The following is a 26,434-nucleotide window of genomic DNA, read 5'->3' as shown; positions in this document are numbered from 1 at the left end:
TTTTTTGGAGATCAGTGGTTACTGTGGATGAAGCAGCAGCCCCTTGTTTAATGTCATGGTCTCAGCAGTTTTTCTGCGCTGAAGGAATCCTCCAGGGTCTACTCTGACTCTCTTTGACATCCCCAGGACAGTGATACATTGGGCAGCTCTGCATCGCTGAGCTATTCCCTTAATGGGCAATTTTCAGTGACAAGCATTGCTTTTCTGTTTCCTGCCCACAGTAACTATTGAAATGTGTTTTTTTGCTGCCTTCATATTTCTTCGTTGCAGAGAAAAACATCCCGGGATTCTGTACTTCAGCATCTTTCCAACATAGAGGTGATGTTACAGATCCAGAGCATTTGGAGGCTCTTGCTTGAGTTGTAGGATTGATGCAGCAGTTGAAGGAGACCTCTTCCTCCTCAGTCAGTGGTAGGCACGTGCTGTGCTGTCGTTATGTTCGTTCTAACACTATTCTTTCCTCCTCCTTGGCAGATCTTCTGAATTTGGCTCCTGATTAAAGCTGACAGATAATGGAAACATTTCCTTGGCAATGTCTCTGGGGCGACTCCTCCGACGTGCCTCTTCAAAAGCTTCCGACCTCCTGACCTTGAATCCTGGTGGTGGCAGCAGTTCATCTTCCATACTTGATGGGGAGATTATCTACTCTAAGAACAATGTCTGTGTCCACCCACCTGAGCTGCTACAAGGCATCGGGGAGCATCATCCAGGTGATAGGGTGTTGCAGACACTGCTCGCTCACTCTTTTTCTCTCTCTTGGGGTGTGTGTTTGTATCAAATTCTACATCTTGGGCTCTAAAGAATGAAGAGGTGCCAGTGGGGGACAGGGCAAGGCAGTCTTGCCCAGAAGACTAAGGAAAGCCATGTACAAGCTGATCCCTCAGCTCTTCTTTTAGTAGGAAAATTGATGATATTTCTCCTTTCTCTTCTGGTCTAGTGTAGGTTTACCTGTTTTAGTAAGTCCTTTTGTATTGCCAGAAGACGGTCCGTTGTTATTTGAGGACAGTAACTTCTGTTGCTTTTTCAAATATGTGTATTGTTCAGGAAAGCCAAGTATCATCTTGTAACTGTCGTTGCTAGAGTGGCCTCAACAACCGTTGGTAAAGGGAAAAGAAAGAAAACCTGATTGTGGCTGCATGCACTGGAGTAAATGAAGATAAATACTGCTCTGTCCCTTTATTCTCATCTATTACTGCGCTCTTTCATGTTTTCATCAGAGCGCGCCATGGCTACTGGCTTAGCTTCACAAAACTAATTATTCTGTGAACATTGACCCACGCTTCCCTTTTTGTGTGTGTGACTCTTTTTTTTCTATTGGCTTTCCATGAAAATTTTAGCCCTTTAGCTACACTAAGGTAAATGTTCTTGAGAAAGAAATGTTTAGCTGGCACTTGAAATTGTTTAACTAACAAACAGTAGAAGTTTTTCATGTGGCAACATATTGCAGAATATACTCTTGATTAGTAATCCATCCAGGAAGTTGAAGTATTTGCATGTCATTTCTATGTCCACTTAGGCCAGAAGGAATTTAGACTATTGAAAAGCCATATGCAGACTTGAAATTATTTGTAAATACTGAATAATGTTGAGCACTCCACAATTCATTTGGCAGAATTCTCTCCTGGTAAATAAAAGGGTTTGTTTTGCCCATGTGTAATGGTGGTGAAGCAGGGGGAGATGGGGAAGGGCAAATTTCAGGCTTATGCAGTTTCCTTAGAATAAATCTGTGTCATAACTGATTGCTCCTTTGCTCTCTCGAAGGCTATTTGTGCTTGTACATGGAGAAAGATGAGCTACTGGGAACCACGCTTATCCTTGCCTGGGTGCCAAACTCCCGCATTCAGAGGCAGGATGAAGAAGCCCTGCGCTATATCACTCCTGAGAGCTCCCCTGTCCGTAAAGCTCCCCGCAAACGCGGCCGCCACACTCAGGGTTTCGGCATTGTTCGGCAGGCTTCCCCCACCGAGCAGAGAGGGGCAGTGATCCTGAAAGGAGAAGACATCTTGACTGTGTCACAGCTTGTGAAAGATGTGGCTTACATCAGCTCCCCCTCTTCGGAAGGGGAGAAGCTCTCCCAGTGCTGCCCCGCGGCAGACGGCACCCGCCGGTCCCCCCAGCCTGCCCGCAGTGACTCAGGAATCCTATCGACAGTCAGTTCTCAGGAGGAGCAGAACGGGTCGGAGCCGTCGGTGGAGGGGACGGAGGAAGGTCTGGACTGCAGGCCAGAGCCGGGGGAGGACGAGGGCTCCTTGGAGCTGTCTGCTGATGACGTGAGCAGGGACAGTACTTTTGACTCTGATTCTGATGCCTTCTCTTCCCCCTTCTGCCTCTCTCCCATTAGTGAAGCCCTCGGGAAAAGCAGTAGTTCTGTGTTTCTGGATAACGAAAGCAGGTGAGTGCATCCTTTTCTCCAGTTTCTGGGTGAATAGCTGGGGTGCTGGTTGCTGAGCTTGGAGATGCTGAAGGAAATTGAGAAGCATCACAGTGGCATTGAGCTGAATATCCTGTCTTGCTTCAGACACCTGTATAATTTACAGGAAATTGTTTGCCGGCCAGTCCTGCTTCTGCTCAGTGAACCCTGGCCCTGAACATTCAGGGCTGTGTATGTACCGTCTTTCAGGTGAACTGTCTTGAGCCCTGGAAGCAGCATTACTAAATTAAAAAGGTCCTTTGTTGGTCTAATTGGCTCTGCTGAGGAGATGTGCTAGTTACTTCTTGTGGAGAGCCACATCAAAGTGTCTGTCTGACTTCCTCTGAGCCGTGGGTGCCCCTCTGCAAGGCACCGTGTTGACATCAAGTCTGCATGTATGAGCTTGTTTTGCTGGTGTTCAGAACACGGTCCCACTTAAGACATATAAATATTAATTCTTGCATATCTAACCTGGATATTTTAGTCAGCGCTGGTATATCTAAATGTCAATGCTTCTCAATGGCATCTGCAGTAAACCCTACATAGGGGAAAGAGGGCACCTTGGCAAAGGAATAATAAACAGTGGGATACCTATATAACTTACTGTATGGATACACAATGTTTCTGGCTTTCTGGTCTGTGCTCTGTGCAGTGTATCACTCATTTCCAGCTTGGGGAGGATGGGTGTGCTGTGTTCCTGAGGCACCGTGGGGCTGATTTTAAGGATATAGGTCAACTTTGAAACTACACCTGAAATTAGGAAAAACAAGTTCTCCTTTGTGCGTGTCAGCAATGTACAGACTACAGTAAGACTTGACATTTGGAGAGATTTTGCTTCTATTTTATGGGCTAATCTCAAGCCCAGAGAATGCCAGTAAGGACAAGGTTTATGAAGGAAGTATTCTAATTGATTCAACTCTCTCTGGATATTTTAAAACACTTCAGTGCGGTGATCTCAGACTTTGTATCAGCTTTGCATTTGATATGTGTCCTAGCAGTATGCTTCTAATTAACTGCGAGCCCACAGGGTTTTCTGGGCTTGAGCTCTGCAGCAGCTGGGTGGGCAAGGGTTTGAGCAGCACCTTGGCCCGGCCAGCATGGCTGTCCCATCCCATCCCATCCCATCCCGTCCCATCCTGTCCCACCACAGCTCTCCTGTGGCTGCAGCGGGGCATTGCAAAGCAGCTGTGAGCTGCCCAGGATGGGCCTTTGGTTTCCAAATTGTGTTGAACGACGTCAGTTTGACAGTGACCTTTTTAGCGCTCTAAATATGATGCCTGACAGTCTTTTTTGACAAGTATTCATAGGAATGTAGAAGACTGGAAACAACATAAATGTCAACAAAACACACCTTGAAAAAATTTTACAGAGAGGCCTTTGAATGATTAAATACCATTCCTAATAACTGACTTTATTTTGTTGCTTCCTAGGCTTTTTGTCCCATTCAGATTGTGTTCTAGCACTGGGCTACTGCTTGGGAGTTGAAACTTTAGTTGCGTACACTTTCAGAGAATGCTGTGTTGGTTTAGAAATTTCTTGGCCCTGACTTAAAAAACAGAAACCCCCCAAATCCACTGCCACCAAATCCTCTGTTTGTTTAAGGTGTGTAATTTTTTTTTCCTTGAAGCAGCACTGACAATCTCTGTGTTTGACCTGTCTCTGTCACGCTGAAAAAAGTGAAGTTTGGGGGTTTGGGGGTTTTTTAAAGCTTTTTTTTTTAAAGAAAGGATAATTAAAATGCTTCTGTGAACATTTCTGAGTTCCAACAATAAGACTCTTAAAGGAAAAATGTTTCTGTCTTTCAGTGTGTGTGTGTGGGGAAGCTGTGGCCTCAGCGGTGGCCCAGTTCACCCACACACCCTGAGTAAGGGGTCATTATCCCCGCTTTAGTGGTTAGAAGCGGGAGTAGCGAGGGACATGTTCAGAATAATGTCCTGACTGCTGAAAACCAGGAGATTAAACTCATTCTGGGGAAATCCCAGTCCTTGGCCTGGGCCACAAAGCCTTGTGCTGTCCAAGGCGCCCAGCAGTCTCGGAGAGATTCACACCCGGCAGCGTGCGCCGGGAGAGGAGCTGGTGCAGAAGGGTGCCGGCGCAGTGTTCGGGGGCACGGCAAGTGGGCAAGGAGCATTGTGGTTTAACCGTTTTGCAACACTTGCGCTCTGAGCTGCTAATAGTGTCGGGGAAGGAAGGAAATACAGTTTATTGCATCTTCACTACCTTGCCCCTGAATTCATGCAGCGTTTCCCTGTCGTTTCGCAGCCTGGCTCGGGCGAGCCCTCTGCCGGCTTTGCTCGCGTGCTGCCGGAGTCCTGACAGCTCCAGCAACGCAGAGGCTGGCTTTGCAAACACACTGCTCGTGGTCCTGGTAGACTTTTTTCTTTTCTTTTCTTTTCTTTTCTTTCTTTTTTTTTTTTTTTTTAACTCCTCTGGCACCAGTCTGGAAGCCTCGTACAGTGTATGTGGCACTCATAATTTGCAGCAGATTAATAAAACAGACCTTTCATTGTTTGGGACTTCAGACTTGAAAGGCTTTTGTCCAGTGTGTCCGTTTTTTATGCCAATTTGTTCTTCCCCATAGAGCCCCCTTGCATGATATCTGCAGGATCTTACAAACTGTTGGAGTTGGAGATTTTGCATAGAATACTTTGAAAAAGTCTTGTCAAAAAGCGTTCTCTTATTTCCTGCGTTCATCCCAGCGTTTTGGGGGGCGGGGGATGCTGTTTCAGAAGTCACTACAAGCATGAGAACAGTTTCCTTGTTTCTTAAGGTTTTTTTTTCTGCTGGCTGCTTCCCATCTGAGCCAGAATTGGAGTGCGAACAAAGTTAGTGCTGCTGGCAGATTGTTTCAAGTCTTTTCCCTCCCTACCCCCCGGTCACCACCTCCTCCCTGCAAAGAGGAACGAATGTTTCTGGTTATTTCCCTCTGCATTGAGGAGCTGTTGTAAAGAGAACTCTGCTTTTCCCCGTGATTGTTTCAGAAGCTGAAGCAATGCATTGCATGGGTGTTTCAGTCCACCCATCTTTCTTTTCGTGCAATTAGATATCGTCAGAAATGGAAAAATGTGACATTGTGGAAGAATTAGGATGTACGTGTAGACTCGGATCAGATGAGATCAGGGGCTCAGCAAGCTGCTTGCCAAAATATCCGTATGACCAAGAGTCACAAGTCCCGTATGCCTCTTGGAGCATCCTCTGAGAAGGTGGCCTGGCCTCCTGGGCCGAAGGCAGCCAACAAACACATACCGGTGCGTGCAGAATAGGGACAGGGAGGAAGAAGGGAGGTAGGCTTGGAAGCGTTTGAGTTGCACAACGAGTCAGTCATTTTAAGTCAACAACTCGCCTTGTAGAACATAAGGAAATAAAAACATATCCATTGTTTTTTGGGTTTTTTTTCCTCTTTGCTTCTCAGTTTGACAGGCTGCCAGGGATCCCATGCAGCGATCGATGCTTTCCTCCCATTTACACAATTCCTCAGGCTAGGAGCTATGGGAGTGTCCCATTACCAGCGTACACATTCTTGCTTCTCTTTTTAGACAAGCCTGGCACTTCTTCTGCATAGTGCACTCATCTCTCGTGGAAAGGTGGCTTTACTTTCTTGGGGTTTGTGTCCTTGTTAGCTTTGGGGGCCCCTTTCTGCTCACAGTGCGTGGTTCCTGTGGGGAGGTAGCTAATGTGGGAGACGCCTGCATTGATGGTGGCTTTGTCATTGACTGCATTCCTGTAGGAAAGGAGGGATACTGGAAATAAAATCGTTCCATTCTGTTCCTTTTCTCCCCTGTCACCATTGTTTGCTGTCTGTCAGGAAACATTTGCCTTGTGGTCTGAAGGGCACTAATTCAGGACAACTGTACTCTATACCCAGCTTTGGCTTGTTGCTGCCCTGCTAAATTACTCAGCTTCCATTTTCCCCGTCAGTAAAGTGAAACTAAAAGCCTTTTGTTACATCCTGGCAACCAAATAGCATCTGACACCTATATAATGTCTTTCAACCAATGCTTCTGAAGTTATTTTAACTGACCATGATATCAGATCTATACCAATCGGCTGCAGAAGCACTTAGTGCTATCTAAGTGGGGTTGTTGGGGTTTTTTTGTGCCATGCCAGAGTGATCCCTGGTTAACAGGAGCTTTCCCTAGCAATGGGTGTAGGGCTGCTAAAGGCTTTTCACTTCGGTAATAAACTGCAGTTGCTGTTACCATATAAAAATGCTGAAGAGGAGAAATAAGCACTGGCATTGGTTCCTTCACTAACTTCAGGTTGGAATGTTGGTCAATACAGACAGAATTTGGACCGAGAAGCCTTGGTGGTGGACACGTATGAGTGGAGCTTGGGGCAACATCTGGCCAGAGGCTGGAGCTCTGCGCACAGTCCCGCTGGTGATGGAATAGGCGCCAGCTCACGCTTCCACAGCACTTGCTTTAAAGGACAAGCAGAAGCGATGTGACCAACGTGGTCACGGGTATCAACGCAAGGAGGAAACGTCTTTCATAAGAAGGTGATAATTTTAGCAGCCAGTAATAAAAATAATGAAACATTTTCATAATGGAGCTAAACGATGGTGTGGTTCTCATGTTCTTCAGCAGACATGAATTCTCATAACAACTATGACAGACGGTCTAGGCAAAGCACACAACACAAGGAAAAACTCCTTTGGCGTCGCAGTTGATGCAATTTTTACAGATGTGTTGCACATCCTGTTGTTAAGCCTCTTCCCAGGGAGCTAATCAGTAAATTACCTTCTCACGAGGGAGCGGAGGCGCAGCGTTACGGAGGGTGGCAGCAGCTGCAGGAGCGGGTGGTAACAGAGCGTACGGTGTTGCATCATGTTGTTTTGGCAGCTCACCTGAAAGGCTTAGTGCTGTTCAGACCTCTGCAGAATAAACAGGAGGCAAAATTATGGGGGAAATGAGCTGAAATTAGTGTGAACTGGCAGGAGCTCTGGAGTCATCAAGAGATTGGGAATTCATCGCTGTTGTAACAGAAGTGATTATATTCTTAGAACCAGGGGAATTGGTCACAGACTTCTAAATCTCCTGTAACTTCTTGCGTAGCATCTTGTGTCGTGCCATCTTACTTTTGATGATTTCAGCCTTGGGGATGCGTGCATGGGGTGCCTCGCTGCTTCTGGCTCAGGCTCCAATTCCCCAGGACCTTGCCTGAACTAGCGCTATTTATGATGTAAGACACCGAAGCACCTAATTCCATTTGTACCCAAACCCATGCCCAGGAAAAAAATATCCCCAAATCCATCTTCCATCAGAAGGATAGTCCTTTTTCCCTTCTCTTTGAGTCATGGGGTAGGTATAAACTTCATCTAAGGCAGTACTTTCAGGTGGCCTGCGCAGAGCTGGGTACTGGGAAGAGGAGCTGGCCTTAGCCGTTTGCCATCAGCAATGCTGTGTAATCAATTAAAGTTGTTACCGGCTGCAAAGCTGAGAAGGTTGGACAGATCCAAGAGATTGCGGAGGCATACGGCTCCATCTTGCTTTATATAAATATTTGAACAGCAAGAACATTAATTATAGCAGGTTTGTTTTTTCCCTCCGTTGGTTCGCTGCCAGATTTCTGTGGAAGAAAATAGTGACAGCTAACTCGAGATCAGGAATTGCAGCTAGCGGGATGGTGAAGCTATTTATTTGGGATTTCAGGGGAGGACCAGTCAGTGACGAGAGCAGGTGATGCCTAAGAAGGAGATCCCACGGCCACGCAAACGTGAGCGACGGAGGAACAGAGAGGAACCGCTTTGCCCCCCCCCCCCGAAGTTTCTGGGGCGCCAGGCGTTGTTCGGGTTTGCTTATGAGGACGGGGAAGCTCTGAACTCCCGCTTCGAACGCGGCTCCGCTCTCGCAGCCCCCACGGAAAGGGGCCGCGGGGCCGTGACCGTGACCGTGGGCGCCGGGTCGGGCCGGGCCGGGCGGTGGGCGCGGCGCGGCCGCCAGGGGGCGGGCTCTGCCCAGCGGCGCGGCCCGGCGCTCCCCGCTCCCGGCGGCCGCTCGCTGCCCCCCCCCCCCCCCCCGCCCCGGTCCCGGCGGGGCCGCCCCCTCGGTGGGCACCCCCGGCCCTGCTGCCCGCCCGTGCCGGCGGCCGAGCAGCCCTTCTGGGCTGGTAGAGCTGCTCCCGCCCCCGTTGTGCCTCCCAGCAGAGCCGCGTTAGGGAGTGCTTTGCCCCGAGGGTGCAGGTACAGCGCTGCGGCCCCCCCCGCCGTGCACCCCCAGGCTGAGGGGCCGTGGCTCCGTACTTCGCCTGGATAATTGCAAGGAAACGGAATTATTTACAGAAAATCACAGCGTGGGCTTGTCCTAGAGAAACAGGGAATTTCTAAGGGGGCGCAGGGCTCCTCTTCCCGAGTGGGCGGTGGGTTTGGAGGGAAGGCTGGCGTCCCAGAGCGGCCTAACTGCGAGGGCAGGGAGGTGGGGAAGGCAGGGGCAGGGTGAAATACAGCAGTGGCTGTTTTCTCCGGGAGGCATTGCAATAAAGTGCCTTTTCCCAGCATCTTCTTGCATTTCTTCTGTTCTTTATTTATACGATCGCAACGCCCAGAAATCCTAATTGAGAGTGGAGATAAATGGTGCTGGCAGGTATCCATAGCTTTGTGGGGGAAGAATTGCGTTAACTGGATCAAAATAAAGAGCATGTCCCCTCTAAAAGTACAACAGTATATGCAAATAAATCTGCATAGTCTCTGTCTTCTTGGCTTGGTCCTCGCAATTATAACAGCATTAAGCATTTGCAATAACTCTGAAACATGCTTTTAGTCAGCTCTCCTTTTTCCTCTCCCTTTTCTGCTACTTGAAGAAAGCTCTCCCCTTGGGAAATCCGCATTGTATTGTGGAAACAGTGAAATTCTCTCTGGGTGGTGTTGGCTCTGCTAATACTGGGTCAGCAGCAGTGCAGAGTCCGGGGAGTTGGTTAACTTTGTCTGTCAGTAAAAAGTCCCCCTGAAATTCCCAGTTCATTGCTTAGAGCCAAGAATACAAGAACAAAGGTAATCTTCAGGGCTTTCAAGGGACCAGGGTTTTGAAGGCTTGATTGTAATTAGCATAATTAGTGTAGAATTTTATTTTTGCATGGATAGAACTGAAAGAAAAAAGCAAAATAATCCATTGATTTTAAATATAAAATAAACACTGGTAAGAAAGGTCCCCTTTTCCAGTCCGGAATAGGCTGAAAAGCAAACATTCTTTTTCGGGCTTTGCTGAGAAATCACTTTTTCCATCTAAGGAATTTTTTTTTTTTAAGTGTTGCATTTCGATTGATTTATTAATGAGCTAAAGCCTAGGCATGAGGTGCCCCTTCTCTGTATGGATTGTGAAAATCTGCCATTGAGCTTTTGGAATATTTTCCTTCCTTAAAATGTAGGTAACATTTGCATCACTGCATACGCTCGGCTCTGAATGATTTGTGGTGTTTGGCTTCGCGGGAGCTATGTGTATTTTATTCATAAGCATCGAACTGCTAATTCTGCCCCCGCTACCTCGCTGCAACAAGAAGTCACAGAGAAAAACCTTGCTTGGGTTTTCCCTAAGTAGCCTACACCTGCCTGGAAGTCTCATCTGTGAAAAACAGATTGCTTGTCTTTTAACTGAAGGTATATGTGTATCCCATTCCAGACTTTGATTGGGTAAAAGAGATAAAAACACACATTAATTCAACACAAACTCCTGATTTTTTTTTTCCCCCTTTCCATTTACATTCAAAATAATTAACTCAAGAATTCTCGGTTTATTTTGTTTTCCTTCTGGTTTACTTCACAGCAGTTGGGGGGAACCCTTTGGAGGTGAGCGGGGCTGTTTTTCTAATGCCCCCCCTTGCTGGCTAAAATCGCTCGGCTTCCCTTCAGGCCACGAGGACTTGGAGGAATGAATTAGGAGCAACAAAGCCCCCAGTGTAGTGAGGCTTCTCGCTCAGCTGCCGCCCTCCTCGGCGCAGCGGGGTGGGAAGGCAGCACCCAGCGCCGCTGCAGAGGTGGCTCATCCCGGGGCGCCGGCCGCTCCGCCGCACAGGTTGGCTTTTGTCCGCCCAGATTTGGGATGATGAACCGGCGGCAGAGGTGGACGCTGCATGTTCGACCTGCGCTGGGTGCTTGTGTGTGCGCTGGGAAGGCAGGCAGGGTGCTGTAAAAGCGGATTGCAATAGCCCCGTAAAGCATAACAAATTGTTTTGATCTTTATTTCTCAAGGACAAACCAATTACGCCTATCAGAAGGCAAAGCTGCATAATCGGGTTTCCTTGAGTCCCTCGCTTCGTTGTGTTAAAATGTTTTATTTGTCAGGCTTGTGTTCGCAGAGTTGATGTTAATTCAGAGCCCCGTCCCTGATCGTGAACTTGCTGTTACAGTCCAAGGTCAGAGGGTGAACGTGGAAGTTGCTGCCCTCCCCGCAGCGTGTGCCGGTGAGGTGGCCGACGTGTAGACGGCTGGTAACCACAAACCACCTTCTGCTCTTTTCCTGTACGGGAGGAGGGAGGGATTCCAAGGCTTTTAAGATGTAAACAGCTTGTTCTTTGAATATCGTTAATAACATTGACAATACGAAGAGTGACTAACAATAATACGCTGACTTTTAGAAGCGCTGTTGAATCTGCTTCCTGGTGCCGAGCATGAAAGGATACAATTATTTTTCATAACCTTTTATTTTCCCTTTACGGCAAGCTAAGCAAAGCAAGTTTGTCAGAGGCAGAGTGCTCCTAATTTGGTCTCCAGTGACCTCTGCAGCCGTGATTGGCAGCCTGGTGTCAGGAAGGAACTTGTGCCTGTGAGATAGAAATGAGCAGAACAAATGCCGTAGGACAGCTTGGGTTCCCTGGAGGGGACAGGCTAAAAAAGGTGAAAGAAGTGCAATTACAGGAGGTTTTCAGCACAGAAAGTTAATTAGCTACTAAATAGCATTTAGTGCAGTTCAACGTGAGGAAATTTATGTTTTGAAAGCAAACAGATCAATGGAAAGCCTGTGGAACAAGCTTTTGGAAAGTCCATGTTGACATTCGTGTACTTTGTACTGTAACGTCCTGGGCAGTTTTTCACAGGTTTCCCCAACAAATAGAAAATTGTTAGATTTGTTTCCACGCATGTTTGCAGACGTATAGATACGCTTCCACATGAGGATGTTTTGACATTTAGTTTCAGAAATTCTGGTTAGGCTTTCATCCAGACTATCTAACACCTTTTTCCCTCTTCACCGAGGTCAGTGTAAATCGATTCTCTTTGGGCGCTCTGAGGCAAAGGAACTTCAAGTTCCAAATATTTTCAGCCAAAGGGTGAATTTAACACAATTCTTAACCTAGTTACTCGTCTGTGCTGATCAGATGCGAGTAGCTGGTGCGACTGCAGCGTTTCACTGCCAATGTCTGGCTCTGCGTGGCCACGCTGCCCTGGAAGCTGGTGCCATCCCGCGAGTGTCCTTCCAGTCCTTCTCTGCAGCATTACACAGAACGAGCAGAAATATTTCGACAAATCTTTTTTTAATCCCAAATTACCAATCTGTTTTCTTTTGCACGTTTTTTATATGTCACTGAAGTCAGCACGTTTCACAATTCGTAATATATGTATATTGTCAAGGACACTTTTTTTTATCAGAACAATAGACTTGGGTTCCAGCTGCCCGATATTACCTCACTTTGTACAGTCGCTACACTAAATTTTTAGGCGTTTCAGGATAGCTTTGAACTTTTATTGATGGATTATTTATTTGAAGCTATCTGTCTTAGACGTTGTAGGCAGCTGATGCTGCCATGAGCTATTTCACCTTGCTGGAAAGAAGAGGAACCTAGAAGGTCAGTGCCTGTGGGGAATAGTGGCGAAACAGAGAAATACTAACCCCTGGGGAGGAAAAGGGGCATGTAATTCCCATTACATGGATGCTCATACATTATGATAATACTTATTGTCTGTAAATGATGCTTCACAAGCCAGCATGCAGGAATAGCTCAGGCTGTAAGGAAAGCTGTTATTAGCAAAGGCGTGCTTTAGTACAATGGTGATGGAGAGCCAACTGAGGAGGTTTTGGCTCTTGCAAGAGGCTCTCTGGGAATCAGGTGGTGCACGCTGACGGCTTAGGTAACTGCCACACCACGGCTATAATCTTCAGCCCCTTTCCCTCTTATAATTACATTTGTCACATCATGTCGTAAAATGAGTTATTAGATCTTTGTTGCTGAAATACTCTTCCCATGTGATTGGTGCAGGTCTCTGCCCTGGCTCTGTAACAGAAATAATAATTGGTTTGATCTCTCTTTACGCTGTAGGTGTGTACAAATGCTTTGACTGAACAGTAAGTTAGGTCCCATTACTACCTTACGGCACATTGGAAGTCTCGCTTGCAGAGACCTCCTTGGATCGGGCGCGCGAGAGAGTTCCCGCGCGGTGGGAGGAGGACGGTGGCTGCCTTACGCAAGCACTTGCTTTCTTAGGGGCTACAAAAGCTCGAGGAATGTAGATATGGTTGATGGCTGTGGTTGATTGTTGAGTGGAGAGAATACATCACCACCTGGTCTTGCTCAGCAGCAAGAATGAGATGTATTTTGAGACAAAAGAGTAATGGGACTTCAGTAAGGGGAAAAGGCTTAAATGGAGTCATGAATATGTCCGTGGGTTTCCTGCCTCAGGTTTTGCTAATCCTCCTTATTTTTTTTTTTCCCTGTCCCTTTTATTCCCATGGACCATTGCACTTGTTCTCTTGTTTTGCTGAGCAGTGCTGTATACTTGCTGGCGCTCTGTTTTTCTTGTATCCCACAACCCAAAGTCTCTCTGGAATGTTCCTCCAGCTATTTGCCTTGCAGTGCTTCAGCTCCCTGCTTTTGCAGGGCACTCTGGTATAAATTCCTCGTCTAACAGATATAATAGTCTGACAAATAATAAATTCTTCCCTTGCATCTGTGTATCTTGTGTGCCTAGTTAGAGGACTTCCCCAAAACCACAAAATCAGCATTTGTCATACTGCTTGTTACTTACGTACAGAATGATCTCAATATTAAAACTATTTTAAAAAGTAGTCCAACAGATTAGAATATTTTCAATTTTTTTTTTCAATCAATATATACAGGGAAAAGTAATTTTAAACACAGTGAGGTTTTTTTCTTAATTTCCACGGTGACTAAGTATGCACCGATGTATGAGGTGATATCTCTCTGCATCTATACTGTGTATGAATGTACGTGTTCATCGACCTCTCTGAAGGGCATGGGGGTGCACAGATGTCTCTTTCAGATTTCGTCTTCTGCATCAATGAAAGCATTGGAATTTCCCTGGGCTGCACACTCTGAGGCACTGCGCTTACACTTGCTGGCTTTTTGCTGTCCAGAAGGGGTAAATCCACTTACACGTGTTGCTTCAGATTGCTTCCGTGTATGCTGGATGCGTGTGCAAGCTTGTAACTAGTGGCTAAATGTGAACTGTAAACATTTGTCTGGAAGAAGCATTTCCAGAAAATATAACATCGCCAGCACCTTTGTGATGGGGCTCTCCAGCCTCTGAGTTTTCGGGTAGCTACCTGTGTATCTGAAGCAGATTTTGGTTACGTAGCAGAAGGAACTGCAGCTGGCAATAGCATTCTGTACGGAGGAGCTACACAATTCCCCGGGATCAAAGTGAGCCTGCCCAGCTCTGCTGGTAACTATAATTTCTTGGCAGTCGTCTCTCTGCCACTGGTCGTTTGAGATGGTGCTCTTGAAGAATGGGCATGTTGGCCTTTGTGACGAGGGAACCGCAGGACGATGATCCTGACAGCCGTCTTCGAGCCCTTTGTCGTACTGACCAGTTCATCTTTGCAAGAGTTTTAGAAAATTGGTTGCCTCTGCTTAGTCTTTGAGCTAGTTTGAGTCATCTCTTCCAGGAAAATCCTGTGTAACCAGCTGTGGCTGTTACGAAGTGTTGCTCCATAAATACCAGCTGCTTATAGCAAGCAGTCCAGCACAAGTGTCTTGTACCAGGATTCCTATTACTTTTGCATTAACATGAGATACTGAATGTTTTAGAAAGTGTTATATTGTGCAGCTTTATCAGAAAGCAATGCTTGATTTTTCACAAAGGGCGGTACAATTTTCATGGAGAAGTTCACAAGGTGCAGGTGATGGTGTATAGCTGTGCTTGAGACTCGAAGTATCCCGGTGTCTAACCTAGAAAAACTGCTACCATTCCTCTTTGCGTGAGTTTGGGTATGTCGTGTGGTCCCTGCTCACATGGCGATACTGCCATGTCACTTCTCAGACCTCAACCTCCGAATGGCTTGAATGTAAGTTTTGCTTTGATGCTTTCTTTCAGAAAAATGGAGCAGCAGAACTTCATGAACAGAGTAGCGAAGCCGCTCTTTTAGCTGAAAGTAAAACAGACGTGGTCTCATCTACATAATGCTGCAGAACTAGAGAAGGGGGCTCGGGGATTTATTTCCCATGCGTGTGGGCGCTAAGGTTTTGAGTCATACATTTGAACTGGGCGGCTCGCAGGGGCTCGGTTAAAAATTTAACCCACAACTAACTGGGATGTCCGGAGACCTGTCCATTGGAATGCAATGACCTGAACCATGGGTAGATGCCGCAAATAGGGCTTGTCCCTGTGGAAGAGGCACTGTAGCCAGGCTTGGAAAGCATACTGATGTGGTGTGCTGCAGATGCATGCTGAGTGTGTGATTTTCAGCGTTCAGTGCCTACATTGTTAGATAAGCGGATTAGAAAACATTGCATAAAGTGGCATTGCAGGGGGCTGTCTTTATACCTGCTACTTGCCTTGTTTTGCAAACCCTGATTTCACAGCGGAACCCATTCAGAGCTTGCGCTGAGATTGTTCACATGTATTGGCCTTTTTAAGAATCAAGGGGTCACAGTTTCAGATTCACTTAATTCTCAAAGCAGTGATATTTTTCTTTTGGGATCAGGGCTGGTGGCAGGCATGTGGGTTTTTTTAATCTAAACTCAGTTTACTCTTAAATATAAATGTCTGGGGCGCAGTGAGCTCCTAGCATATTGGAAAATGGTTGGGTTCACTTTCTCTACTTTGCGGTGGGTTAAAGAGCTCGTGTGTAATTTCCCACTCCTTAGCCCTCCAAAGTTTCAAGTTTGCAAGCGGAAATCATTTGTCTGAACTTTATAGACACGAGTCCAGGCTTGTCAGGTCCACTTGCAACGGCGTAATGAGAAACTCGAGTTCAGGGGAAATATCTTTGGATCTTACTGGTCACTGAGGGAATTTGCCAGGTGAGATCCCTAGTCAATGCTGCCGTCTGAACGCGCTCACTCCTCCTGTCCCCGGCTCGGCGCAGAGCAGCTGAGCTGCGTGCTGAGGAGGTTGCTTCGGCTGTGGGGCAAGAAGTCTCTTCCTTGGGCAGTTACTCACTGAGTGCTGCTGGAGCTGCTGAAGCGGCCTGTCGAGCACCCGTGCTTCTGCAGTCATGTTTTTTCAATGGTCCAGGGTTTTCCATCCCAAGGGGTCATCAGTCCCAGAGGCATAATGGTTTGAAGGGATGCTGCAGCTTAGGGCTCTGGGGCCTGGGCTGGAGAGCAGGCAAGTGCCTGCTGTACCAGCTCCCCAAACTGGTCCTTGTGCTGCACCGAAGGAGCAGGGGACGGGGCCGTTCCTCGGAGGAGTCTGGGCTGTTCCCACGCTGGGCTTCTTAATTTTGCCTTCTCAAAAGTCAGTGTTTTGAGGAATGGTTTTGGCTCTCCCCAGTTCTGTGTGCAATTTAGGAACAGACCAAAAATAGGATCGTTTTTTGGGATGGTAGGGAATTAATTTAAATAAAAATAATTTAGTCTCTTATGTGGGCTGTCGGTTATTGACTCCTTAGACCTGCACTGAATTCCAATTTCAGAGCTCCGACAAAAGATTTTTAACGTGGAGCATCTGTGGTTATTGCATGTAACTGCAGTCTTCTTTGGCTGACGTCTTGCGGGGCTTTCTTCTTCCACACTCTTGTCTGCAGGGACACGTGTGACAATCGCATGACCTGCTCCACCAGCTCTGCCTCCAGCCTCGACACCGGTGCCCAGTTCCAGGAGAATAACGGGCAAACGCAGAGCACCAGATGGGACGAGCAGCAGAAAGTATTTGCCCTCGAGCAGGTCTGTGGTGTCTTTAGAGTGGACCTGGGACAAATGAGATCCCTTCGCCTCTTCTTCAGGTAACGTATTATTGTGTGTGGTATTTGTGTGTGCTCTGGATCAGTGCGCGCTGGGCTCTGTGGAGGCAGATGGCTTCTGCAGTCCTCCTTGGAAGTCTTTCCCTAATGGCTGTCTCCAGGAAATCAAGTGTCAGCCTTCCCAAGGAGAGCCTCTGAATTACAGTTACGGGGCCTAAAGCATTTTTTTCCCTAGTAAGGTAAAGATTGCTCTTAGCTGTCTTACCAAAAAGGTTTCAAATAACCTGGAGGTGTGGAAAACATCTCTTTATCTATGGTACCTTCTCCCTTGCCAGCCCCTCACCAGGGCTCCTCTAGGGTCTTGCTGCTCTTAGCCTCTTCAGTTATCTTTCAAATTATTACAGAAGTTATTAAAAACATTTTTACTCCCTCTTTTCGCTCTCACTCCCTGCTTCTTTAGACAATGCTGTGTCCCTAGGAGCTGACTTTGTGTACTGCCTTAATGTTGCTGGGGCAGACTTCTTGTGTTTTTTTCTCCAGGGAAGACAAAATTTAATTCCTTCACATGATGGAAGGGTAAAAAGAGTGCTGTTACCAGGCGCGAGTGGAGCTTCTTGGGGAAAACGGTCACCATGGCCATGTCGTAGAATCATAGAATATCTCAAGTTGGAAGGGACCCATAAGGATCATCAAGTCCCAGAGCTGTAAAATTACTTCTGCACCCTGTTTTAAGGGACAACTTGGTGCTACGCTTCTTTGTAATTTGCTTTCCACTCTCTCTGATCTGATGTTCCCCCTTCCCGCTGGGCCCCTTGTTATCTCGGGCAATAAATGCAGGTTGTTCTCCCCCATTGTTTTGTCCCACAGCGATGAGGCATGCACCTGTGGACAACTGGTTGTTGCGAGCAGGGAGAGCCAGTACAAGATCTTCCATTTTCACCATGGTGGCCTGGATAAACTGTCCGAGGTGTTTCAGCAATGGAAGTACTGCACAGAGACCCATCTCAAGGACCAGGTACCTGAGCAAGGTTCATGGGGCAAAGAGGGTTTTTCCAGCAGATGTTTCACACTTAGGTTTTTAGCTAGGGGAGTGTGTTGGAGAAATGAAGCTATGAGTTCATGTCACCAAGTCAGGCAGAAAGCTACAGTGTGTTGGATGTTGTTCGGGATGCAACTGCGAGTTGGACGCGAGGTCTCTCTTGTACTTGGTTACCCCCATCCGTTCCTGTTCTGCCTGTGCAATATGGGGGAAGATAATCCAGAAGACTTGCTTAGGTAGTTATTTTGCTAGACCCGACAGGTCAGCAATGTGCTTTAGGCATGTCAGGTGGCTGGGAAATCTGCAGTGGTGGGTCTGAAATTCTGTCAGAGTCTTTCATCCATTTTGTGAAGCGTAGCACACTGCTTTGGAAAATGTTTTGACAAGGCATCTTGCCATATTTTGTTCAATCTACATACAAATGTGATAAGAGCTCTTTAATTATCTGTTTAAGATACTGTATGTGCTTATTAGAAACAGTGATTTTTGAATTTCCATCCTTCCCACAGAGCCCCCTGCTGCTTTTCTTATTATGGTCGCATGGGCTCACTTTTTGCATTGAACAACCTTTGATTTTTAAATTAAATGTCAGCTGCAGTCTTGCACTGGGATCATGAGTGCCCTTAGAGAGCCTGGCAGTGCAGTTCCCTGCTTGCCTAACAGCAATCCCTTTGTATATGGCCAATCATATGTAATTTATTGCAGGCATTCCTGGCAGGGCGAAGTTTTGCTGTAAGCAGCATTAATTCAGTTTCAGGTCAGGGATAAGACTGGGGGAGGAATGGAAACAATTTTTTTTTAAGATGAAGCTGTTTTGTGGTACTCAGATTTTTAATTATTCTAATCACTCTTGCTATTGTAATGGTTGGAATTTAAAAAAAAAAAAAAAAAACTCCCCAAGTGCAGCGCCTCAGTGCTTAATCCTACGCGAACCATGCAAAAAGGTTTTCCTGCTCTGAAAATTGCTGGGTTTCCTACTCTGCTGCTATCTCTGGCTCCTGCCTCCAGTTTTTTGTTTTGTTTTCCCCCGTTCAGCAGCTTACTGATGAGAAAACATGCATGCAGTTCTCCATCCGCCGTCCCAAGCTGCCCTCCTCGGAAACCCACCCGGAGGAGAACACGTACAAGCGTCTGGATGTGTCTGCCTGGCTCCATCACCTGAATGAATCCGGACAGGTGGAAGAGGAGTACAAGCTGCAGAAGGTGAGAGGGCTGGCTCCTGCGGTTTTGATCCTTTCTCTCCTGCCGCGGAGTGCCAGTCCCCAGGTGGAAGCTGCAAGAGTTTGCTTTCACGCCGGGGGCAAGAACTGGGCGTTCGAGAGTATGAGGACTGGTGCATAGTGCTTGGCTGGAGGTCTTGCTGGGACTGCAGATGCGTCTGCTACAGGCAGGGTGGTAGAGCATCTCCCTGACTGAGGAGGGCGAGCTGTCCGGCTTCTGCTGCCGGTTGGAATTAGTAAATCAAAGTGTCCAGTGCTAGACGTGTTTGCAAAATGCAGTGTGAACAAATCAAAGAAAGAAAAATTGAGATTACTGTATGAAATAATGCAGGGTTTGCGGGGGAGCACTGGGTCCAGGTCCTGAGAGAGAAGTTTGCAGTGAAATGCAGTGTCTCCAAGATTGAGGATTAAGCCGTGACATGAGAACGACACGTTAATCATAGAGCCTCTCCAGGGGGGGTTATTGACATTGAAATGAGCCCGATTTGTGTCTCGTCTGGGAATAGAAGGCCAGCACTTTCCCTCTAAACATGTGCAAATTGCAGGAGCTTGAATCAAGGCGTCACTTGTCAGGAAAGAACTGCAAAGCCACCAAAGCATAGTAGCGGGCAGTTTCTTGTTGCTGTTTTTGGGAATGTTAAAACTGTACCAGTCATAACTTTTGCTCCTTCTTCCAGGCCATTTTCTTTGGTGGGATTGATATTTCCATCCGTGGGGAGGTGTGGCCCTTCCTGCTGCACTACTACAGCTACGAGTCCACCTCTGAAGAGAGGGAGGCACTGAGGCTGCAGAAGAGGAAAGAATACTTTGAGATCCAGGAGAAAAGGTAACAGACGAGCTTCGTCCTCCCCTGCTCATCTCTCCTCAGGCCTGACGTCGCAGTAATACCACTGCTGATGTACAGAGTCTCTGCCTCCTTCGCTTGAGGAGAAGCTGATTGGAGTAGAGAAGTGTAGAGGGGTGGTAAAGGAGGTGTATCAGGCACAGCTGACCTCTTGAGAGTCTGGAGCTAATACCATATAACTCAAATATTATCTTACTTGGGGTCTTGCGACAGGCTCGTCAGTACCACGTAGGGAAGCTTATCTCACAGGCAAGACTACAAGCTGAACATGCTTGGTTTAGCACACAGAAGGTGAAAATGGGATCTCATATTTCTTTGTAAATATATCTGGATGTAAAAATTGGAAAGAAGAAGGGATATCTAATTCAGCAAAGTCATTACTGCAAGAACTGTATGTGGTAATCTAGTCGCGGGTCCATTTAAGCTGGAGAGGGACAGCAGTATTATTAATTAGGAGACAGTCAAAACAGAATGGTGAGTTCTGGTGTGCCACCCACAAGGAGCAGTGGAGAGCAGAGTCCGACTGCTTCTGAAGTGGGGTTTATCGCAGAAAACACATCATGTCATCCCATTTATAATCCAGGAGGCTCCTTCTAGTAATCCGCTTGGACAGAAGTCTGCTGTTCTGGACAGACCTGCTTGTCTGTTTTTCAGGTGATGAGAAAACTGTACAGGAATAGTTTTTCTCTGAAAACTCAAGCTGAAATAAGGCTTTTTGTTCCTTGTGGCAATCATATTCCTCTCTTGGCAATGTACTCCTGTTGCTGCTCAATTTTCAGGCTTTCGATGACTCCAGATGAACAGAAGGATTTTTGGTGTAAAGTACAGTTCACGGTAGATAAAGACGTCGTGAGGACTGACCGCAGCAACCAGTTCTTTCGAGGGGAGGACAACCCAAATGTGGAGACTATGAGGTGAAGTGTTTCTAGTGTCCCAAACAAGATGTCCTACTGAATGTATAGAAAACTCAGTAAGCCTCCCTGGCCCAGGCTGCCTAGGTCGCTGCCTCGGGAATGCTAAAGAGCACCGTGCACATCGTGACTGGTACCAAGTGGTGCAAAAACAAGCACGTCTTCCCCAGTGCTTTCACTGCTGCTTTAGCCATTGACTTCTTGATATAATAACCCTGCTCCCATCACCTAGCTTCCCTGCATACACAGGCACAGAAGAGGTGCGAGCCTTCTGTGGCTATGGGAGGGTCGTGGGTGCTGCGGCAGGGTGGTGGGCAGTTGCTTGGCTCTGTGGTTCTCCTGACGGGGTGGAGGACGAGCACACCAGAGTCTGCTTCATGGGTGTGTGACTTGTAAATGTGTGCCTACAAAACAGTTGCATTTCATCTAACAGTATGGCTTAGAGCCTCATGGATGTGTAGGCGTCAGCTCTCCTTTCCCATGGGCCCTTCATTTCTGTCCTCTTAGCCTTTTTAAATTCTCATTTTCTTTTTATATTTTGGTGTCTGTGTATGCAAAACCTCCTGGAGTTTATTTCACTGGACTGATGTTTGCAGCAGCGTTTATCTGCATGCGTTAAAGCACCTTACAGTAAGGTCATGTGTCTTTGCACCTGAGATGAACTGTGTTGCTTGTTCCTACTGCACTGCTCCCAGTGGGCTGTACTGCGGTTGGAAAACAGGAGCCTAAGGAGCTCTGTTCAAATCCATTGTCTTAGGCTGCTGTATGCTATTCAGAGTTCTTGTTGCCCATCCAGGAGCCTCTCTGGATTGATGCAAAATGTTGTAATCCTAAAAAATAAGGAGAGTTCCAGTTAGGTATAGCGTTAGTGTATCTTTGTTCTGCTCCTAGATATAGTTCTTCTAGGGAAAGCAGTTCTGTGGGATGCAACATGCTGTACAGGTGCTCAAAAGTTCACAAGCCTCTGGGTGCAATTGCAAGTTAATCTTTTAGATGGCAGGAGTGATCTGTTGCTCTTCTGCACTTTGCCTGACTCAGCCTGTACGGTGGGAGTCGGGGTAGAAGGGAAAGGGCGCTGCGCTCAGCCGTGACGTGCCCTCTCCGCGTCTCACCTCTCCGCTTGCGTCTCTTCTCCAGGAGGATCTTGCTGAACTATGCAGTATTTAACCCAACAATTGGATACTCCCAGGGGATGTCCGACCTGGTTGCCCCACTCCTGGCAGAGATCCTAGATGAGTCGGATACTTTCTGGTGCTTTGTAGGATTGATGCAGAACACGATCTTCATCAGCTCACCCCGGGATGAGGATATGGAGAAACAGCTGGTGAGACTGAATGCTGAGCTCCCTTTAGCCCTGTCTTGAGCCCTTTTTTTTAAGGTCTTAATACTTTTAATAGATTTTTTAAATTATGTTCAAATGAAAAGCCTTATATATCTGACAGAGTTGCTTAAAATAAGGTGATCTTGTTTAAAAATGGGAATTTTTTAGGTTTTAACATGAATGTCAGTTGTTTTCTGGTTAAGATCCTGAAAAATCCATTCTAAACCTGAACAATCCTGTCCAGGTCATGATGGCACCAATTTAAAATGGTAAACTTGTGGTGGAAACCCCATGGGAGGCTGCTGGTGAGGTGCAGTTAGTTAATGTACAGATTTATGCACTGTAATGTGCCTGTATAGTCAGGCTTTCCAAAATCACTTCCATATTGCTCGGCCTCTACTGAAATGAAATATTGCCAGAGATAGCTATGTCCTTTCTTTTCTCTAGTTTTTACGGCTCTAGCTGCTTTCCTCAGCCTGAATCTCTCCCCTTCTTTCTTTTCACAATGTAGCTGTCATGGGATTTTCTTTTCACCCTCCGTCTTTCCTTGTGAAATAGCTGCCGTGGCCTGTGAGCTCTGGCCTTTAATGATAGAGCCAAGCGTGCTCCTGGCTGTGCTGTAATAAACAGACCGTAAAGCTGGAGGTTTTTGTGAGAGAAGAGAACTGTGGCCAGCTCTGCGGGAGCCCAGGTCTGGCACGCAGCGCGGGGGCTCGGGTCCTTGTGCACGAGGCAGTGGCTCAGCTCAGAGCATCTTTTCCAGATGTACCTGCGAGAGCTGCTACGGCTTATGCACCCACGCTTCTACCAGCACCTTTCTTCCTTGGGAGAGGACGGCCTGCAGATGCTTTTCTGTCACCGTTGGATCCTCCTCTGTTTTAAACGTGAATTTCCAGATGCTGAGGCTTTGCGCATGTGGGAAGCGTGCTGGGCTCACTATCAGGTTAGAGAGCTGGAGATGGGCACAGCGCGCACTGGGCGGCAGTGTGTTCTTGCTGAATCCTCACCGTCGCAGCAAGTGTTGCAGGATTTCCTTAAACGCTCTTAGTAGCAAAGTATCCAAAATAAGTAGGTGTTACAGAGGGTCTGTAACTATCAAAGAGGTTTATCTATGTAGCAGGAGGATGGAGGCCTGCCTCTCCTACTTGAGGATGTCCGGGCTTCAAAAGGAGTTTTTTTCAGAAAGTGCTGAACACCCACTTCTGAAGTTCAGACTTCTCTTACACAGCTGGAAAATGTCTTCCCCAAAATCTCTAGTCTGCTTTGACAGCTGTGGTCCAAACCTTGCTGCCGCGCTGTAAAGGGAAGAGACTTTGACTCAGCTGTGGTTCAGAACTCACCAATAACTCACGTTCTGTATACCACTAGGCAAAACTGGAAGGAGCAAAAAATCTCACCGAGGACATGCTTGTGGAGGGTGGGGAGGTGAAATCAGACCTCTGCCTCCACCTGCTGTACTCCAGCCCCTGTTTTCTCATTGCAGACTGACTATTTCCACCTCTTTATCTGTGTGGCCATCGTGGTGATTTATGGGGATGATGTCATTGAACAACAGCTGGCCGCTGACCAGATGCTGCTGCACTTCGGCAACCTGGCTATGCACATGAACGGAGAACTTGTACTCAGGAAGGTAAATGCCCGTGTGCTGATGTCGGCTGAGTCTCAGGTCCAAGAGATGAGTCAGAGTGTTGAGAAAGTCGGGGACTGATGCTTCATCGTTCGCATCTCCTGTATCCCCCTGCTTGTCTGGAGCCTGGGAGGGTAGGATGCTGCTGTTTGCCTGGAAACAAGCGTGGCAGAAATCAGAGGTAGTTGTAGAGAGCTTAGGAGGTAACGGTGTGGTTGGGATAACCCTTGCACATGCTCAGGGAAACGGCAGGCAGAGCTGTTCGTCTTTGTGCCACGGTCCCCAACCATCTCGGGCTGGAAGTGGCTGCAGGCCGTGGGATGTGCCGCAGCGTGCAGCAGCTCCTGCGACCTGGCAGCGTCCCCAGCGCCTCGTTTAACCTTCGGGTTTGCGTTCAGGAGGGATGCTCCTTTGCTGGAGCTTCGACTCCCCTAAGGTAGCCAAACAGGAGGATGGGGCAGGAGGCCACGGGCTACCCCTGCTCTCCGTGTTCGTCCCCTGGTGAGGAGTCAATGACTTTGTCTCTCTCCCCTCCAGGCGAGGAGTCTGCTCTATCAGTTCCACCTCCTACCCCGCATCCCCTGCAGCCTGCATGACCTGTGCAAGCTGTGTGGGACAGGAATGTGGGACAGTGGCTTCATCCCCGCTGTGGAGTGCTCTGGCCATCACCCGGAGTCCGAGAGCTGCCCGTATGGGGGACTGGCGGAAGTGTCTTCTCCTCAACCGGGAAGCGAAGGCAAGAGAGGCTTGAAAACACGGGACGTCTTTGCTTTCCGAAAATAGCTGTAGAGGAACAGGGTGTGACAGCGGAAGAGGGAAGGGCAGGAAGGATGTGCACAGGAAAAAACGTTGAAGACAAAAATGGAGGGATAGCTTGTCAAGACTCCTGAGAAGACTGAAAGGTGGAGAATGGACAAGGAATGAAATCACTCTACAGGGAAAGCAAATTCCAGTGCGCTGGTGGTGGAACCTGAACAAAATGCATCAAACCAGGAACAGTGTTTGCACGTGTTTGGATTTGATTTTGTTAGAAACATGCCTTTTCTAGGTCTTAACAAGGACTTTTTATTCTGCCTCTGGGATTGGACTGGTTAGCAACCAGAACTTTGTTACTTGCTGATGGGAAATGAGAACACTAGAGAGAGCCAAGTACAACCAGCAGCGTTTGTGGGTCAGGTGGAAGGAGCAGAGCTGTGGCAAGACCTCTGTCTGCAATGTCCCTTCATCCAGAGCATACCACACGCACCCACTCTTTGCTTCAACCCAAACGTGCAGCTTAGTGGCTTCTCTCTAAAGCCATAAAGACCGTTTTAATTATAATCTGCCAAAAATAAAACTGTGGACTATTGGGAATGCAGGGAAGGTGTCTGCTTTGTTGGTGAGGAAGAACTGGTCACCTAAAGGTCTTGTCTCTCGCCTTTTCATTTTTTTATATGGTATACTGGCTGGCATGATTTTTTTTCCATTTGTACAGAAAGTGTACAGCCACAGGTCTTAAAGCGCCACTTTTCTGTAGTCAGGGTATTTCATAGACACCTTTCAAAGTTTACTTCTTCATGACATTACAGCAAAGCTGTTTCTTTATGCTGACAACTACAGACTTTGGACACGTGTTTATGGAAGTCTGTTGTTTCCAGTATGTTTCCCATTGTGTTTCCTTTGGCTCTTCTCAATTACTGAATATTTCCTGTCCTTACCTGTCTTTGCCATAGGCTGTAGGACATACACTCCATGTGGGCTTTAGGCTCTTCAGCTGGTGCCAGTAGCGCACCCTCTTCCCCATCCCAAAGTGAAAATGAAACTTGGTTTGTTGCAGTCATTTTTGCTGAGCTCTGTCTCTGATAAAGGTTTCTCTTGAAGTATTTTTGAAAGGACAGCATGTTTCTCCTCTTGTCTTGTATAAAATTTGCCAACCAGAAGTGGAGCTGGGGCCTTCAGCACAGCCGTGTTGCCAAATGTCCTTACCAAATTCAGTGGCATCCAAAGGTGTGTCCTGAGCCAGCGTTTGTGCCAAACAGAGCCAGGGGAATAGTTTCCTTGTAAGAATGAAAAAGGAGACGAGGTGACAGTGGGCTGTGCCGGCTTTGCTGCATCCCTCTGCATGGCGGATGAAGTCTTGCAGCCTCTCCCGGTTGTCTTGCTCCCTCTCACTTCAAGCACACTGCTTCTCCTATACAGCTGTGTCTTGGTCTGGCAGGGGGGGAAGTCCCTGCTCACTTTTCAGCATTGCCTATCAATCAGGCTTGTTTGTCCTATTAGCAGCACGTGTGGAGAACCCCGTATCCTCGTGGATAGTGCTGCAGTGGGTTCCTGCATCTGACAAGCAAATTCCTCTAAAAATCTTTCTGCAAGGCCTTACCCACAGCCTGTTCTGGAGCCCGTGTGCCGCATACCTGCTGGGAAGTGAGGCTGGCAACTGGGATGCTTTGTGTGAAACCAACACAAACCATGTGCACGCTGCGTTTGTAAGGGGAAGAAGACTTGACCCTATGCAGGCACCACGCCAAAGACTGGCTGTTGTGTGGCAGAAGGACAGTTTGGCTCCTGATTTGTGTGGCTTTAATTCAGAGGATGAAAACCTTCCCCTTGATGAGAGCAATGGTGATACCTACTGCAGTATCGTACACCTCCAAAATAGCCCGGCTTCGAGAGGTACCGAGGCTGCAAGGCTGCAGGTGCTTGCTGGGGTTGTAGGAGGTGACACCTCGTATAAGGGCTGGTGGCTGCTTTGCTGTGAAGCAGGGAGTTCTTTGAGATTTATGATGCTTCAGCGAATAATAAAAGTTTGTGTGAGGCATTTGTGTGGTACATTGCTGTGCAGGCTGGGTGCCGTACCTTACAGTCGGGGGACAGCACTTGGCTAGACATAGTCCCCACAGCTTGAGCCGCTCCTTGTGCCGCCGTACAAAGAAGGGTGTTGGGTGCTGGGTCTGCGTTGCTCTCCCTGGGCTCCGCTGATTTCAGCCTGGGGACGTGCGGCAGCACTCGATGTA

The 26,434-nt window shown here is 47.5% G+C and overlaps 1 protein-coding gene across 5 annotated transcripts; it reads left to right on the top strand.

Annotated features, from left to right (window-relative positions):
* The first annotated feature begins 501 nt into the window (after nt 1-501).
* On the top strand, nt 502-26,212 carry TBC1D16 (TBC1 domain family member 16). 5 transcript variants are annotated; one of them, XM_050908332.1, is made up of 12 exons: nt 502-710; nt 1,762-2,021; nt 2,166-2,392; nt 16,324-16,521; nt 17,347-17,494; nt 18,554-18,721; nt 19,416-19,564; nt 20,362-20,496; nt 21,631-21,817; nt 22,578-22,757; nt 23,298-23,444; nt 23,979-26,212. In XM_050908332.1, exons 1-12 carry the CDS (start codon nt 533-535, stop codon nt 24,222-24,224), a joined length of 2,223 nt encoding a protein of 740 aa, XP_050764289.1. In that variant the 5' UTR covers nt 502-532; the 3' UTR covers nt 24,225-26,212. The 5 variants fall into 5 exon arrangements, with proteins under 5 accessions (XP_050764289.1, XP_050764288.1, XP_050764287.1 ...); XM_050908331.1 differs by having other exon boundaries at nt 1,762-2,392; nt 16,360-16,521; nt 18,557-18,721; XM_050908330.1 differs by having other exon boundaries at nt 1,762-2,392; nt 16,360-16,521.
* The last annotated feature ends 222 nt before the right edge of the window (nt 26,213-26,434 follow it).

The sequence above is a fragment of the Gymnogyps californianus genome, chromosome 19 (assembly GCF_018139145.2).
Source record: "Gymnogyps californianus isolate 813 chromosome 19, ASM1813914v2, whole genome shotgun sequence".
NCBI lineage: Eukaryota > Metazoa > Chordata > Aves > Accipitriformes > Cathartidae > Gymnogyps > Gymnogyps californianus.
Note: the sequence above shows the minus strand (reverse complement) of the source record. Positions and strands in the feature narration are given on the sequence as shown.

Coding starts and splice junctions, on each gene's coding strand:
- TBC1D16 (XM_050908329.1), top strand. CDS start 533: ATGTCTCTGGGGCGACTCCTCCGACGTGCCTCTTCAAAAGCTTCCGAC. Junction 21,818..22,577: donor AGGATATGGAGAAACAGCTG/GTGAGACTGAAT, acceptor CATCTTTTCCAG/ATGTACCTGCGAGAGCTGCT. Junction 23,445..23,978: donor GAGAACTTGTACTCAGGAAG/GTAAATGCCCGT, acceptor TCTCCCCTCCAG/GCGAGGAGTCTGCTCTATCA.